Raw genomic sequence first — 14655 nt, 5'->3', positions numbered from 1 at the left:
TCAATAACATGCTGTTCAAAATCACTCATTTTAAGTTGAAGTTTACATGCAGATCTTTATTATTTTTGCAATAGCCCAGTAACAAATAGCTCTAAAAGCCTAACAATTACACAAATTGGTTAAACGCACAAACACTGATGTGACTCCAAACAAATCAACACACAGAAACTTCCAGGATTAATTGTCACACCTCATACATAAATATAGTATAAAACCAGCAATGGTTACTATGGAGGACAGGATGATGTAAAAGAACCCAGTGTTTAAACAAATATGGAGTAGAATCTGATGAGTGGTTCTAGGTTGTGAAGAATTTTAGTTGTTTATAAGAAGACTGAAATTGGGATATGTATATTCACCCAAACATTCTATGAAGAGAAGCGATATAATTTCAAAAAACTGTTTCTGTCATTTTAAATCGCTTATGCTACTTTCAGCTGTACGTTACCATTCCAGATAATTACTTACAATAATAACAACTGGGAACCAATTATTCTCAGTTGCTTTTGCTACTCCACTGTTCATCAGTTTTCAATTGAGTCAACTATATATTTAGTTTGAAGGATACATAGAGTTTTACACTAGTATATATACATTTTTTAAAAACATAATTACATTTTATATGACAAAATTATGCAACTGTGTTATTCTGAATACTTTTACTTAATATAAAATAAAATAAACTGTTAAATGTGAATTTTATCTCCAATGACACTTCTTTAATAACTTGAATTTTTTATCAGGAGAAATTCCTTACTTGATAACATCAGTAATAATATTTTTTTAAATAATGAACATTTCAACTTTGCCACCAATTTATACTAAAAACAAATAGTGCTTGCATAGCATGTTTATTTATATCAATAGTCATTTGGAGGAAATAGTGGTCCACATTCACATTAGTTGCCAAGCACAACCACTAATTGAAATGAGAGCTAACATGAAGTCCCACAAAGTGAGATCAGAGCCTATTTTTTATCAAGAACATAGTGGTTGATATATCTGTAATCACAAATGATTTTTTTATAGAAAAAGTGAAGGAAAAAAATTAGTGAAAAGAGCAGGATTTACAGTCAAGAAATTATCAAATAAATTTCAAAACATTTCATGTTCAGTGATTGATTAGTTTCTTAAAAAAACATCAAAAAGACATTATCCTGTTGCCCAGATATTAATTTGCCAAAAAACATATTTTCTTTGATTGAAATGTCCCTATTGCATTCATATCTCACAAAACAAAAGGACTGAGAAATGCTTTGTCATGTCTTGTTGATTCATCAAATGGAATAGTAAAATATTCATGACTGAATTATCTAACCGCAAACATTGGCAGCCATGTCATTAGTTTGTCTTGATACTGTATCATTAGAAAGCAAAATTTTTTTGCTTCTTCCACTATTAAAATAATGACCATATCAATTTACAGCAGGCAATATGAGATTTTCTGCTATCTTAATTTTCTAAATCAAATCTTTTCTCCATCAAAATTGTGTACAGTTCGGAAATCTTAGCTACTTTTAATGCTACAAGATAAGATGCTTCAAGTGTACTTTTATCATTGTGGCTTGATTTACAAATAGAAGGTTGTAGATTTTTCAAAGTATGCAATTTTTTTTAGAAAAATTTCAAAGGATTGCTTCTATAATCTGGAAGTTTAGTTATTATGTGTTGAATTAATTTTGATGACTTCCTGCTTTCACTGTAGAGAGCTTGAAAGCTCTTTGCATACTATAGCTTATACTTTACATACTATAGCTTTCCATCCAATGAGATAAAACCATAATTTAAATAACTGTTGTACAATCTTGTCTTTTTACCAAGCTATTCACTGGATGTGAATGGCTCGCTTCATTTTTTCACAAATTAATCATTTTCTGTTAAAATTTAACTGAAAAAAAAGTTATACCATTTGACTGCACACTAAAATCCTCAATACCTCAATTATTATTTTCAATAAAACTATGCTTTTAGAAATCTAGAGGCACCAGATGAACGATTCACATTTGAAACTAAACTGCCATTCTGCAATCCTTTACACCTTTTTTATACAGCTGAGATCAAGGCTCGTTCAAATGTATCATATGCATGTTCGAACACGACACTATCACAGTAAATATAATGCAAGCTGACCAAATTACAAGGAGTTGGAACCTATAAATTGCTCGTGTCTGTATACTTAATGCATGCATGTTCATCCTGTTGCTATCAACGTAGCTAAATAGTTTTAACTACATTTAATTGGGTTGGGGTTGGGTAGTTGAAAAATATTCATTATATATATTTTTTTAATTTTGGGGATCATGGAACTAAAAAAGGTTGAGAATCACTGCACTAAACTACCCAGCAGATTATGTCTTAGCATGATAATAAACAAAACTTGAAACATAGGGCTTTTGTTATAATTTATGCATATATTTATATATTGTTATAAATTTTCTTTTCTGGATTATAATCTTCTGATTATTTTGTGCAGATCAGCAAACTCACAATGAAATTCTTCAAACTTAACCCAATCCCTCAAACACAATTCATATCATTTAAAACAAAAAACCTAGCTCTTGATGATGTTCCTTTCATACACAGGAGATAGAAAATATAGCTCCCAGCATTTGCCTTTAAAAGATCAAAACCACCCAAATTTAAAAAAAACGGTAAACATACATCCCTCAAAAATTGAAGGAAATTTCTTTCCTCAAAGCCATTTTTTTATGTTAGGGAATGAAGTCACTGGGAGTCAAGTAAGCATGCCAGCCTCCATAGTGCAAGTGGTAGTGTCTTGGCTTTTCATCCAGAGGTCCTGGGTTTGAGTCAAGAGATGGCATTTCCCCACACTACTAATTGCCATTTCATCTCAACCTTTGAAGCAATACCTAACTGTGGTCCTGGAGGGTGTTGGAGCAATTCAGACTGTAATTCATTGATTTGTGGCATTGCAATGACTACTGTGGGCTGAAGCATTGTCTTGATGGAAAGGCACTTTTTTTTGCCAATTGCGATTTGTTTTTCCCTTATTTAATTGCTGAAATTCTGTAATAGGGTCATATAATACACAATTTATTGTTTAACCCTTTTCAAAATAATCAAAGAAAATTATTCCACATACATTCCAAAAACCAGTTCCATAATGTTTTCATTTTCACATTTTCCTTTTTTTGGGGCTGGTTGATCTTTTCCAACACTTTGTTTTGACCGTTTCACTTCTTGAGAATGTAGTGATGAACAAATTCTCATCAACCATCACAAATTGATGTATTTGAAAGAGTTTCCCAGTGTCACATCAAGCCTTCTTTAATTCCTTTGCACTTAAGCGTTTTAGAAAAAAATATTTTATCACTGCATGAATTTACAGTTATTGTATTTTCCAAAAAATGCTCTAATTCAACTTTTTAAGAGACTGTAAATACTATACTAAATGATGCATAGACTTGAAATATGACTATTGTCATTCATTTAAAAATGAACGACAACAGTCATTTTTTTCTTATTTTATTTTGATCAATTTGTTTCATAACAAAGAGATATTTTTACATAATTTTGTGACATTTGGGTTATAAAACAAAAGGTAGTTGAGAAAAAAAAATAGTTTATCAAATTATCTTTTTAGTTGGGTTTACTGGCTGATTGCTCTCAAATTGTCATGAAATTTTTCACCAAGATTGAACTGCCATAATTCATAACCCACTGTGAACCGCATAATAAATCTTATACCACCAGTAGAATACAAGTAAAATTAAGTTTACACAAAAAAAGATAATTCTCACTCTGAATGTTATTTAACCTTGAATTCATCTATCTTTAAAATTAAGCTATTTCAGAGTATTAAATAACTGGGAGATTATTTAGAAGTTAACATAAATTATTTTTAATTCTGTTAAAAGCTACCTATCCATATTAATTGAGAGAAAACTGTGATTTTATTAAGTTCTTTCTGATTTATAAGTACAGGAATATTTCAGGCCTCGCACAGACATGGCATTAGTTTGCTGGATGGTCACATGATTCTATTCTTCATTAGTTTCTTACAAGTTTCAAGGAAGCACATCAGTTCAAATTCAATTTCATAAACATTTTTTTTAAAACTTTTTTTCAATTTAAATATATTGATTTATTTATCTTTGATTGTAAACAATTTTTAGAATTTTAGTATGGATACATCTTTTCTTTTTGTTATGACATTTGTTAAGTGATTCTGGTCATAGAAAAAGTATAGTACAGGGTGTCCCATATAAAACGCAACCCACTGCGTTTCCATGGGTCACTCATCCATAAAATTTCAAAAGTCAAGCTTAACCCCCTACTCGTTACTGAAATGGACTCGTCCTACATCTGAACATCGCGGCGACGCAGTAGAACACTACCGATAGTAACAACAATGCAATTATAACGTTCAATGTATTACTAGAGACAAGATGGTGTTTTCGCTAGATGAACGTGTTTTCATTGTTGAGTCGTACTTCAGTACGAAATCAGTGGTTGCAGTGCAAGATTTGTTTCGCCGTAAGTACCCAGACAAACCAGCTCCTAACAAAACATCAGTATTAAGTTTAGTTGCAAAATTTAGAGACTGGTTCTGTTAATAACAAGGAAGACAAAAGATCTGCGTCAGTGTTGAATACAGATACAGTCACTGAAATGAAAGACCGATTACTCGCCTCGCCAAATAAATCGATCGGATGTTTGTCTGCTGAAATTAATTTGTCTAAATCAACTGTTCATCGGGTGACCAAACAATTACAATTACAACCTTATCGCATTCAAACGATTCATCAATTTCTTGAGCCCGACAAAAAAAACGGCTACAATATTGTCAATGGTTCCGTCGATTTCTGCGTGAGGGAATTAATGTTATGGATTCATTATTTTTCACAGATGAAGCACGATTTCATTTGGATGGCTACGTAAACAGCCAAAACAGTAGAATTTGGAGCGCTGAAAATCCCCACGTTTATCACGAAAAACAATTACACCTGCAGAAGTTGGGTGTGTGGTGTGCGATATCCCAGAAGAAAATAATCAGTCCTATTTTTTTCGAGTACACCATTAATGCAGAACGATATCAGGATATTTTATTTCAGTTCATTGCACTCTTGGAAGAGGAAGACAGACACTGCTGGCTACAACATAACGGTGCGACATCGCACTACGCAGGTTCAACTTCTGATTTCGTTGAAGAATTCTTTGGTAATCGTGTTATCGGTCGAGGCTTGTGGCCACCAAGATCTCCAGATTTGACTGCGGCAGATTTTTTTCTATGGGGTTACCTCAAAGAAAAAGCCTACAGCAACAAACCACGAACACTTGAAAGTCAATATTGAACAAGCTGTATTAAATATCCAGCCACAAACTTTGAAAAAAGTTGCAAGAAACACTATAAAAAGAATTGAAGCTTGTATTTAAGAAGATGGCGGCCACTACCAACATTTACTCTAAATGTAAGGTAATGGATGGTAATAATAAAAATTACATTTACATATGCCTTTTTATTATTTCAATACCTACCAATATAAGGTTGGGTTGCATTTTATATGGGAGACTCTGTATATAACTCGACTTGTAACACATATCACACACTCATGAAAATACATAACTTTTTTCACTTGTGCATAATATGAACAACTCTTGTTACGTAATATAGTTATAATATGTAACTCTTGTTACGTAATATAGTTATAATATGTAACTCTTGTTACGTAATATACTATTCTAGATCAGTATTAATGGTATCTTTGTGAGTTGCTGATTAACAAAAGTTTCAGATTTCTGGTATGCCGTATAAATAAAAATTAATATTTAAACTACTCTATTTAGTGAACTCCTGTATACTGGTAAATAATGTTTAACCAGTATAAATTTGAATCAAGCACAGCAAAAAGTGTGTATATGTAATTTAAAGACATACAAAGAAGTCACGTGATGTGGTGTCTACATCAATAGTTTTATAATTACAACAGTAACCATTTTAATATAAAATATATTAACACACAATATTTCAAAAACTGCTATACCAAAGGCACATTATATTCTAGTATATGCTAATCTTAAATGTAAAAATAATTAACAAGAACAGAAAAATTCAATTTTTCCAAAAATGCCCAGTGCCTGAAAACACCACACCATACGATTTATAAAAAGTTAAACTATGAAATTACTTTGTTTTTACAAATCTATTAATCATATCTAGAATAAGCATTTTATATACTTTAAATGATCATACTTATTATTAATTATATATGAAAATAATAATCATATACTATGAATTAATACATACGTTTTTGTAATTGTAAGGAAGAGTTTTTGGCCATCAGGTGACACTCCAGCATTAAGTGCTGTAACCAATCTTCGCTTTTCCTCTACCTGATTTCTAACTCTAGTATTTAACTATTAACAAATAAAAATTCAGAAGAATAAGTACATTATTTTATCAACAAAATTCAAAATTAAAATTCATATTCTTTATAAAAAACTAAATATCATCAAAGTAAATAAACAATTTTTTGATCATGTAGAGAAAAAAAATGAAGAATTGAAATGTACTAACACTAGGAATGAAGCCCAGAATTAGAATACCATTTTGTTCTTTACAAATCTACTCTCAAATTAACTTTTTGATTTCAACTACTCAAAAACTGTGTTATTAAGCAAGAAAAAATTAAGTAAATGGTTTCTTTCACTCTTAAGATAGTATTTGTCATAGGATGATAATCTAACCAGGCATTGTAATAATGAATTAAAAGAAACAACCATGATCAACTACATTAAATATAAAGGAAATTCTTATTATATCTAATACAGGTGAGCAACTTAAAATTGAATTAGTTAAAATAATGATGCAGAACAAGGTCAGTTTCAAATAAAAAAAAAAAGACTAACTTCCATTAAGACTCCAGAGGCTTTAACTGATATTCAAAGAGATTCTGCCAGTTTAAAAAAAACATACTCATAAACTACAACATATTGGTGTAAAATACACAACTTGCCTTCACAATTTAAATTCCATATTGTTTAATAACCATGCAATCACTTAAGAGAACAGAAAAACCAAAACATCTCAATTATTGTAAGTGGCTTCTCAAATACTGTTAATGATCAAATAGACTCAAATTCAATGCTGTATTTCATCCCAGATGAAGCAAAGTTTCATTTATCTGGGCATCTTAATTAGCACTACAATTCTAGCTATCGGATGACTGAAAATTCTCACCAGATGTTTAAACATCAACTTCACGATGAGAAAATCCATGTATGATATAGTAACTGTATAGTGGAACTAATATTTTTTGACAGGACTGTCAACACAGAAGTTACCAAACAATTTTTGAAGAATTCTACTCTCAGTTAACAGATATGAAAACTAGTACAGCTTCTTCCAACCAGCTGGAACAACATGCTAATGGAGCAACTACTAACTAGCATGCATTCATGCAGCTTTTACAACATACAACTATTAAGCAGAGGGCTGTGGTCTTTGAATTCCCCAGATTTGTGATTTTTCCTTTGGGACTGTTTCCTACACTTTTAACAAGAAATCAAAGGCATTGACAACAACTTTTTATATCACATAACTGTCAATATAATTACTCAAGCACTAAAGTGCTTGAGAGATATTTAAGGTGCTCACTCCGAATATTTTTTGTAAAAATATGGTAAATAGGAAAATATTTGTTAATGTATAAATTCAGTAATAAATTTATTTATGGTTTTATTTCATTCTTAGAATGTTATGTATTAGAACTAGGGGGACAGTCAATAATTAAAGAGACAAATTGATGTAGAAATAAAACAGTTTGTAGGAGGAGTTTTATACTTTTATGACTAGGTTGGCATCACTGGGATAAGCTGAGAACAGCTGACTAATAAAAATTTTGTTTATAACCTCAATATTGCATTCAACGATGGCGTGTCTGCTAGAAGTTTTCACATTAGTTGAATAACATTCAGTGATCTGTTTTTTTGCTTTCTGAAGGAGAAAAACTGGCTAAAATCTTTTCTCAAATGATTTTAACTATGGTGAAAGTTGTATGAACTGAGGAAATCTCTTGAAGTGGGCAGAACAGATCAAAAATGGTCAAAACTTAGTGACTGATGAGCAATGTCCTGGCCGGCCAGTTGAAGTGTAAACTCCTTCACTTGAAAACCGCACTGATATTATTTGTGAAGACCAACGTATTGCAGTCGAACAAATAGCAAATCAGTTGCAGTAAGTGTTGGCACAGTTCATAACGTTATCAGTAACAAGCTCAAGTACAGCAAAACAAGTGCAAGGTGGGTCCCGAAAGAATTAATGCAACAACACAAGGAAACAAGACAAATTGTATACAGACTTGAAAGAACACTATGAAAGGAAGGTTTCTAAACAAGATTTTAATGTGTGATGAAACTTAGGTTCACCATTTTGAATCAGTCCAAAAGACAAAGCATGGAATGGAAGCACACCAGCTCACCTGTTCAAAAGAAATTCAAAATGCAAGCATCAGTGGGAAAAGTCATGTTGACCATCTTTTGGGATGCCCAAAATGCCATCTTGTGATTATTTGGAAAATTAGCATACAATAAACAGTGTCTACTACCCAGACATGCTGATGAAAAAAGTAAAGTCAGCAATGAGAGAAAAACATTGTGGATCTCAAAGAAAAGACGTGATTTTGCTACATAACAATGCTTGCCCTCACAACGCCTAGTTGACGCTAGAAACTATTGGAAAAATAGGTTGGAAGATCCTCCCTACAATCCAGATTTGGCTCCCTTGGATTTTTATTTTTTTGGTCCTCTCAAGAAGATATTACGTGGAAAAAAAATTCAACAACAACAAGGTCTAAGAAGTTGTGGGAAAGTGGCTCAAACAAGACAAAGAATTCTTTGCATCAGGTATAAAAAACTAGTTCTTCGTTCCAATAAGTGTATTAATATTGATGAGGATTATTATGTTGAGAAGTAGTAAGTCTCATTTTGTAAAAATACAGTTTTTTCTACATCAATTATTGAATGTCCCTAGTATATTTACTCCGTAGTGGTTCAGTATTAAATTGCTCAACTAGAACAAAGCCTTACTTTTCAACAAAAAAAATATATTTTCATAAATATACTTAACTGAAAAGTCAAGAGTTATGGCAAAAGTGTCTGTACAAAACACCTACACCACTCCAATAACTAATGAACAATCAGAAACACCACCTAATTTCTCAATGAATTTTAGTATAACTAAAAATGTCCTTTGAATTAATTTATATACTTTATTGGTACCAATAATGCATTTTAAAAGATATTAAGAAATATAAATCTTTATCTATGATACACAATGAGTTTTGACACTTGTAACTACTACTGATGTTTATACAAAGTACAGAGAATTAGAAAAATCATAAAAAAAGCCAAATTTCATATTGAAGAATGATCTGACAGGGTAATAGAGTAGAGAAGGGCTGGAAATCAAGAAACTAGGGTTACTAATTTAAAAAAAAAAATTATACAATGTTTAGTACGCTTTCTAAAATCAACTAAATAAATTGTTGCTGTTGCAATATTACTTCAACACAACTACCTAAAACTGAAATTGGAACATTTTACATCCTACATCAAAATATTTAATATCCTTTAAGTTGTTGGAGATAAAACAAGCTTATGTTGGAGTATAATTAAACAAAGAGTAAAAATAATTTCTTTCTAATTCTTTCAACATCTGATGTTAGTGACCTCTTTTCTGTATAGATGCTATTTTAGCTTATGCCAGTCTGTTTTTGATATCTTGTCAAATCTATCAATCTATTTTACTTTTTTTTAAAAAATTCTCCATTTTTCTGGTGTATTGTGTTCTATCTAAATATTACAACTCATTATTCTTCACTCTTGCCATTTTTTTACTACTTTGTTTATTATTATTTACTTTTAAGTGAAATTTCTCTACTGGCAATGATAATATAGCATTAATTACTTAATTTAGCATTCAGCAGTAAATCTAAATAATTTTGTTTATTCCTGGACTCTCATTTTATTTTATTTTTTTAAATTACTTCATTTTTGTTTCTTCCACATACAATTAAAAACGCTACAAGTCAGGCTACATCCTTGCCATTCTCCTATCTATATCATACCTTATCTTTTTACAAATCCTCATTTCCACAACTATAACTACTAAAGTCTTGCAAAAATTGTAATTAACCTTTCCAATCCCATTATGCTTAAAACCTTTAACATCCTATTACAGTCAATATTATCAAATACTTTAATAAGATTTACAAAATTCATGTAGATAGCATTATTTTACTTTAAACTACCTTTACAATTAATCTGAGGGATGAAATGCTTCTCATGTTCCTATGTATTTTCCAAGACCAAATTGGTCAGTGCCTAGTACACCTACCACTCTTTCTATTCAACATATTTGTTAGTAATTTGGGAGCATGAGATGTTAAACTAACAGTTCAGTATATCCCGTAGTAGTTATCTGTAACTCTGTTCTTCAGCATTATAAAAAATTTAAATGCAATGAAATTTCATAGTACTTCTCTATAGTATCATAAATTTTGTCAACTAATTTGTACAGAGTATTTAATCCTGCTTCTCCAAGAGAGAATACTAATTCATGCTGTTCACATCAAATCCTACTGCTTTATTCCTGTTGAAGTTTTATTAGATCTCTTAACTCCTGAATTTAATAGTTCTAACATCTTTTACTCTTTTTCCCCTACAATACTTTAGATTTTAGATACCTTCCACTGCACAATGGATTTTTGTGACCAATTAGATCTCTTTCATTCATCCCAAATAACAGTTTACTATCTGGACCTCTGATGTTATAACATTTTGATTTCAAGTCGAGACACAAAAATTATTTTGAATTTCTATAAATTTTTATATTAAAATGATTTTTCAATTTTAAAATACATAACACTGTTTAATTTGTAATGTAGTTTTAAGAGATTTAATGTAACTTCTTATTCACTATGCAATGAAAACATTTTTAAACATATTAAAACAGGTAAACAAATAAAAACTTATGACTTCAAATATATGTTAGATACAATACATGATAAAAGCATTTTATGGGACTTAGCCATGAAGTAGAAGCCTGATTAAAATACTATTAAAATAATATTAAATAACATGCCACAAACAAATTTATTGTTACAGACAAAGTACACAATACTCAGTAAAATTATAGATTAAACAAAACAATTTGAAAACATAACTGAACATAGACATACAAATCACAAAACAGGTATTACTTACTCTCTGTAAATTAAGAGATTGAGGAGGATCTGGAACTGAGGTTGCTTCTTTCTTTACTTGCACATCACTGACTAAAGATAAATTCACTATATGAACATCATTTAATGATGCACGACCATTTGAAGCTGGACTTTCTGAAGTTTATAATAAGGAGCATACTTTTAAAGATTGTTTGGACTACTATTATTTAATCCAAATAAATATATACCTATATATATATATATATATATATATATATATATATATATATATATATATATATATATATATATACACATAACCTCACAAATACATTAACTTATTTCGTACATGTTGCAACCAACCAAAATCTTAATTTTACAAAGTAAAATTTGATCTACAAAATGCAGTTACTTTATAAAGCACAGGTTCTTTTTTATTATCGCACTTTTGATGTTAATGCTGCTTGTTAATTTAATTTTTTGCCAAAATCTTATCTTATACGCCAACATTCTAAATCTACTTTAAAATTTATTTTTCTAATTCATTAAATTTCACCTTCAATAGTCTTTCTTTGATGTGGTGTATTCTCAATTTATTTTATTTCTAAATTTTTTTGACACTGACATTTTGCAATTTTACATCCAAGACCCTTCACTTTCTGCCTCTTTCATTATTAATCTCTAAAAAAAAAATAGATTTTCTCTAACAGATCCTGTCTAAAATTCTAAATCTATTACATACATAATTCTTAGTAGCTAAATTTACAGTTTATCAAATTTAACTTGGTAGATGGACTTTTCAAGATAATTCAACTTGATAAGAAAAAGCACCATAATATACTAAATCTACAAATATAATTCTCTCCTATTAATAATAATACAAAATAACAATAAAAGTAATATTTGATAAAATAAAAAACAAATTAAAATAATCTTGCTTAACATAATCAGGAAAAAGTGGTTAATTCCAAAACAATGAAATACAGTGTTACCTGCAGAACATCATTCACAGGTCCTCTCACTGAATTCTTATTTTTATATAGCATGGTCATAAAAAATTAGTCATCTATTAATATTAAAATAATATAAAATAAATAAAATGAATTTCCAGTTTAATATAAACACACACTAAACAATGTTTTAAATCACCATTTTCATCTTCACTTCTACTACTATTGTTACTTTCAACTGAAAAAACTAAAATTGTTGAAGACTAAATTTTTCAACAAGTTCTTACATTTGGAGGCTTTGTGCCTTAAAATTTTTTTTCAGCATATTGGCAACACTTTCTCCAGCTGTCTAGTATAGTGATTTAAAAATTTTTATCTGCATGCTTAAAAAAAATCAACGACCTATAATTTAACATTACAACCAGTATTTGTCTTCCCATTTTTTGTCTTCAAGCCAATTAATTGTACGGGATTTAAGTCCAGTGATTCAAATGATAAGAGTAACAAACTATTTCCTTCACTTTTAAGTTGTTCATCCTATTTGAAGGTTTTGCCTTTTTCTTATTAAGTTGAATTATCTGGGAAAGTTCCATTTTCAACATGTATTCCGTCAAATGGATTAAAACTTATTTTTCTTTAGCCAGTCTACTACAGATAAGAAATTTGGTGATTTATCTTCTTAGGTGTTGTGGTTTAGTCGTTGCTCACGTAGAAAACAGTACGATCCTTCTACAATTGATAATCACCCAATGATGAAGATGATTTCTGTCAGAGATAATTTCCATAAGCAAGACTGTTAGGATAAGCTGATATCATAAACACACACGTAGCGGGCAGAGGGCAATAGCCCCCTTAGCCACCCCTCCCCCACAAGACAATTATTAGACAATCATTCAGGGGTTAAATCTTGCATGTTGGGTCCAAAAAATCCATTTTTAGCATTTTACATTTTTGTAATGTATAAAATCTCAAAAGTATTTTCACACAATTTAAGATAAATCTCTCTCTAGCCATTAATCCCCTCCTATATATAACTCGCCATTACTCGATCCTGCAAGAATAACACCATTACTCAACATGTGAGTGCCGCGCTCACTCTGACACAATAATAATAAAAATAATTGATTACTGGGGATTTCCTGCAAGCCAGAAATACAACACTTGCTTATTGCATTCCAACACATGCGTACACAGCTAGATGGCATTCCAAGAATGTACCGTAAACATAAAGATAACAGAAAAGAAAATAATATCAATGTGAGCAGACCCTCACACGTCGAATAAAGGTGGGTTAATCTTAAAAATGTGTAATTAATTTGTTTGGCAGATTAGTTGTTAGCAGTTAGCTTTCCTTAACTAAAGAGTAATTAACAAGCCATTAGATTAATGAGTATTTAATGGAACAATAATAGGGGTTTTAAATAAAATTATTTTCTAAGCTTTGTAATGAAAAATCAGTTAATCTGTCGAGCTTTGGAAGAGTGAATGTCCAAAAGTGAATGCATGCAACAGACCGTTATTTTAGACATTTATTCATTATTCATATTAATTTATATACAATTTACACCATGTCACAGCGAAAAGTGACACCTTCAATTACATAACTTTTTACAAAAAAGAATAATAAAATAGATGTGCGAGTGAAAATTTTAAAAGTGGGAGTGCAAATGGAGATGTAGATCACCAGAAATTCAAATGCCAATGATAAATTTCGACCTGAAGTATTTGTTATGGTAATTACAACATGGAATATTCTATGCCAGAATAATCATTTAAAATTGAAGATTTTAACATCTGTTCTGTTTCCTGCAAATTCCTTTGTTTATCCTGTTACTTAAATGAATAAACAGTAGATTTCAACCAAACTGGATTAAAATGTACCCCTGGTAAGATTATTCAAAAAAAGAAGCTGGTGTGTTTTGCAAAGTTTGTCTTGTTTGCAAATGAGGGACTTAGAAAGGTCACAAAATCTCAGGTCAGTTAATTTCAAGTCCTTTCAAGAACTAGAAAAAGACTGTGGAAAACTTGAATAATCACAGTAATCATGCATATCATTGATACAGTATTGTCAAGTCTGAAAAATCTGTACGCATTACAAGTGGAAAAAATCAAAATGTTATAACTCAACTGGATTCTTTGATGGCAAAAGAAAAATGTGAAAGTAGAGCAGCAATAATCCCTATAATAGAAAAAATTTGATTTTATAGTGAACAAGAATTACCCCTGCTAAGAGTTCTGCTATCATAGCAGACCTCTTTTAGCTTAGAAAATCCTGCAGTGAATGACAGAAAATTTCAGTCTTCAGTGATTTCAAGCTAATGCTGGTGATATCAACTTGAAAAATCATCTTTTAAATTCTAAAAAGAATGCTTCTTACACAAGTCCTGACATTCAAAATGAGATCATAAACACAGTGTTTAAATAATACAAGAAAAACTTGTAATAAGTAGAATAAATTGTGTTGAGTTTTTTTCTATTTTAGGTGATTGTGTTTATATGCCAGTTACGTTGACTTTGAA

General features: G+C 30.4%; 1 protein-coding gene across 1 annotated transcript in view; it reads right to left on the bottom strand.

Annotated features, from left to right (window-relative positions):
• Nucleotides 1–14655, bottom strand: part of LOC142318738 (protein LSM12-like) — a 62052-nt gene that overhangs the window by 35319 nt on the left and 12078 nt on the right. The window contains exons 2-3 of the mRNA XM_075355145.1: nt 11227–11360; nt 6269–6378 (exon numbers count right to left, since the gene is read on the bottom strand). Coding sequence (XP_075211260.1) covers nt 6269–6378; nt 11227–11360 — 244 coding nt within the window. The remainder of the gene's footprint in view (nt 1–6268; nt 6379–11226; nt 11361–14655) is intronic.

This window comes from Lycorma delicatula, chromosome 1 (genome assembly GCF_047948215.1).
Source record: "Lycorma delicatula isolate Av1 chromosome 1, ASM4794821v1, whole genome shotgun sequence".
Classification (NCBI taxonomy): domain Eukaryota; kingdom Metazoa; phylum Arthropoda; class Insecta; order Hemiptera; family Fulgoridae; genus Lycorma; species Lycorma delicatula.
This window is presented reverse-complemented; position numbering and strand designations above follow the sequence as displayed.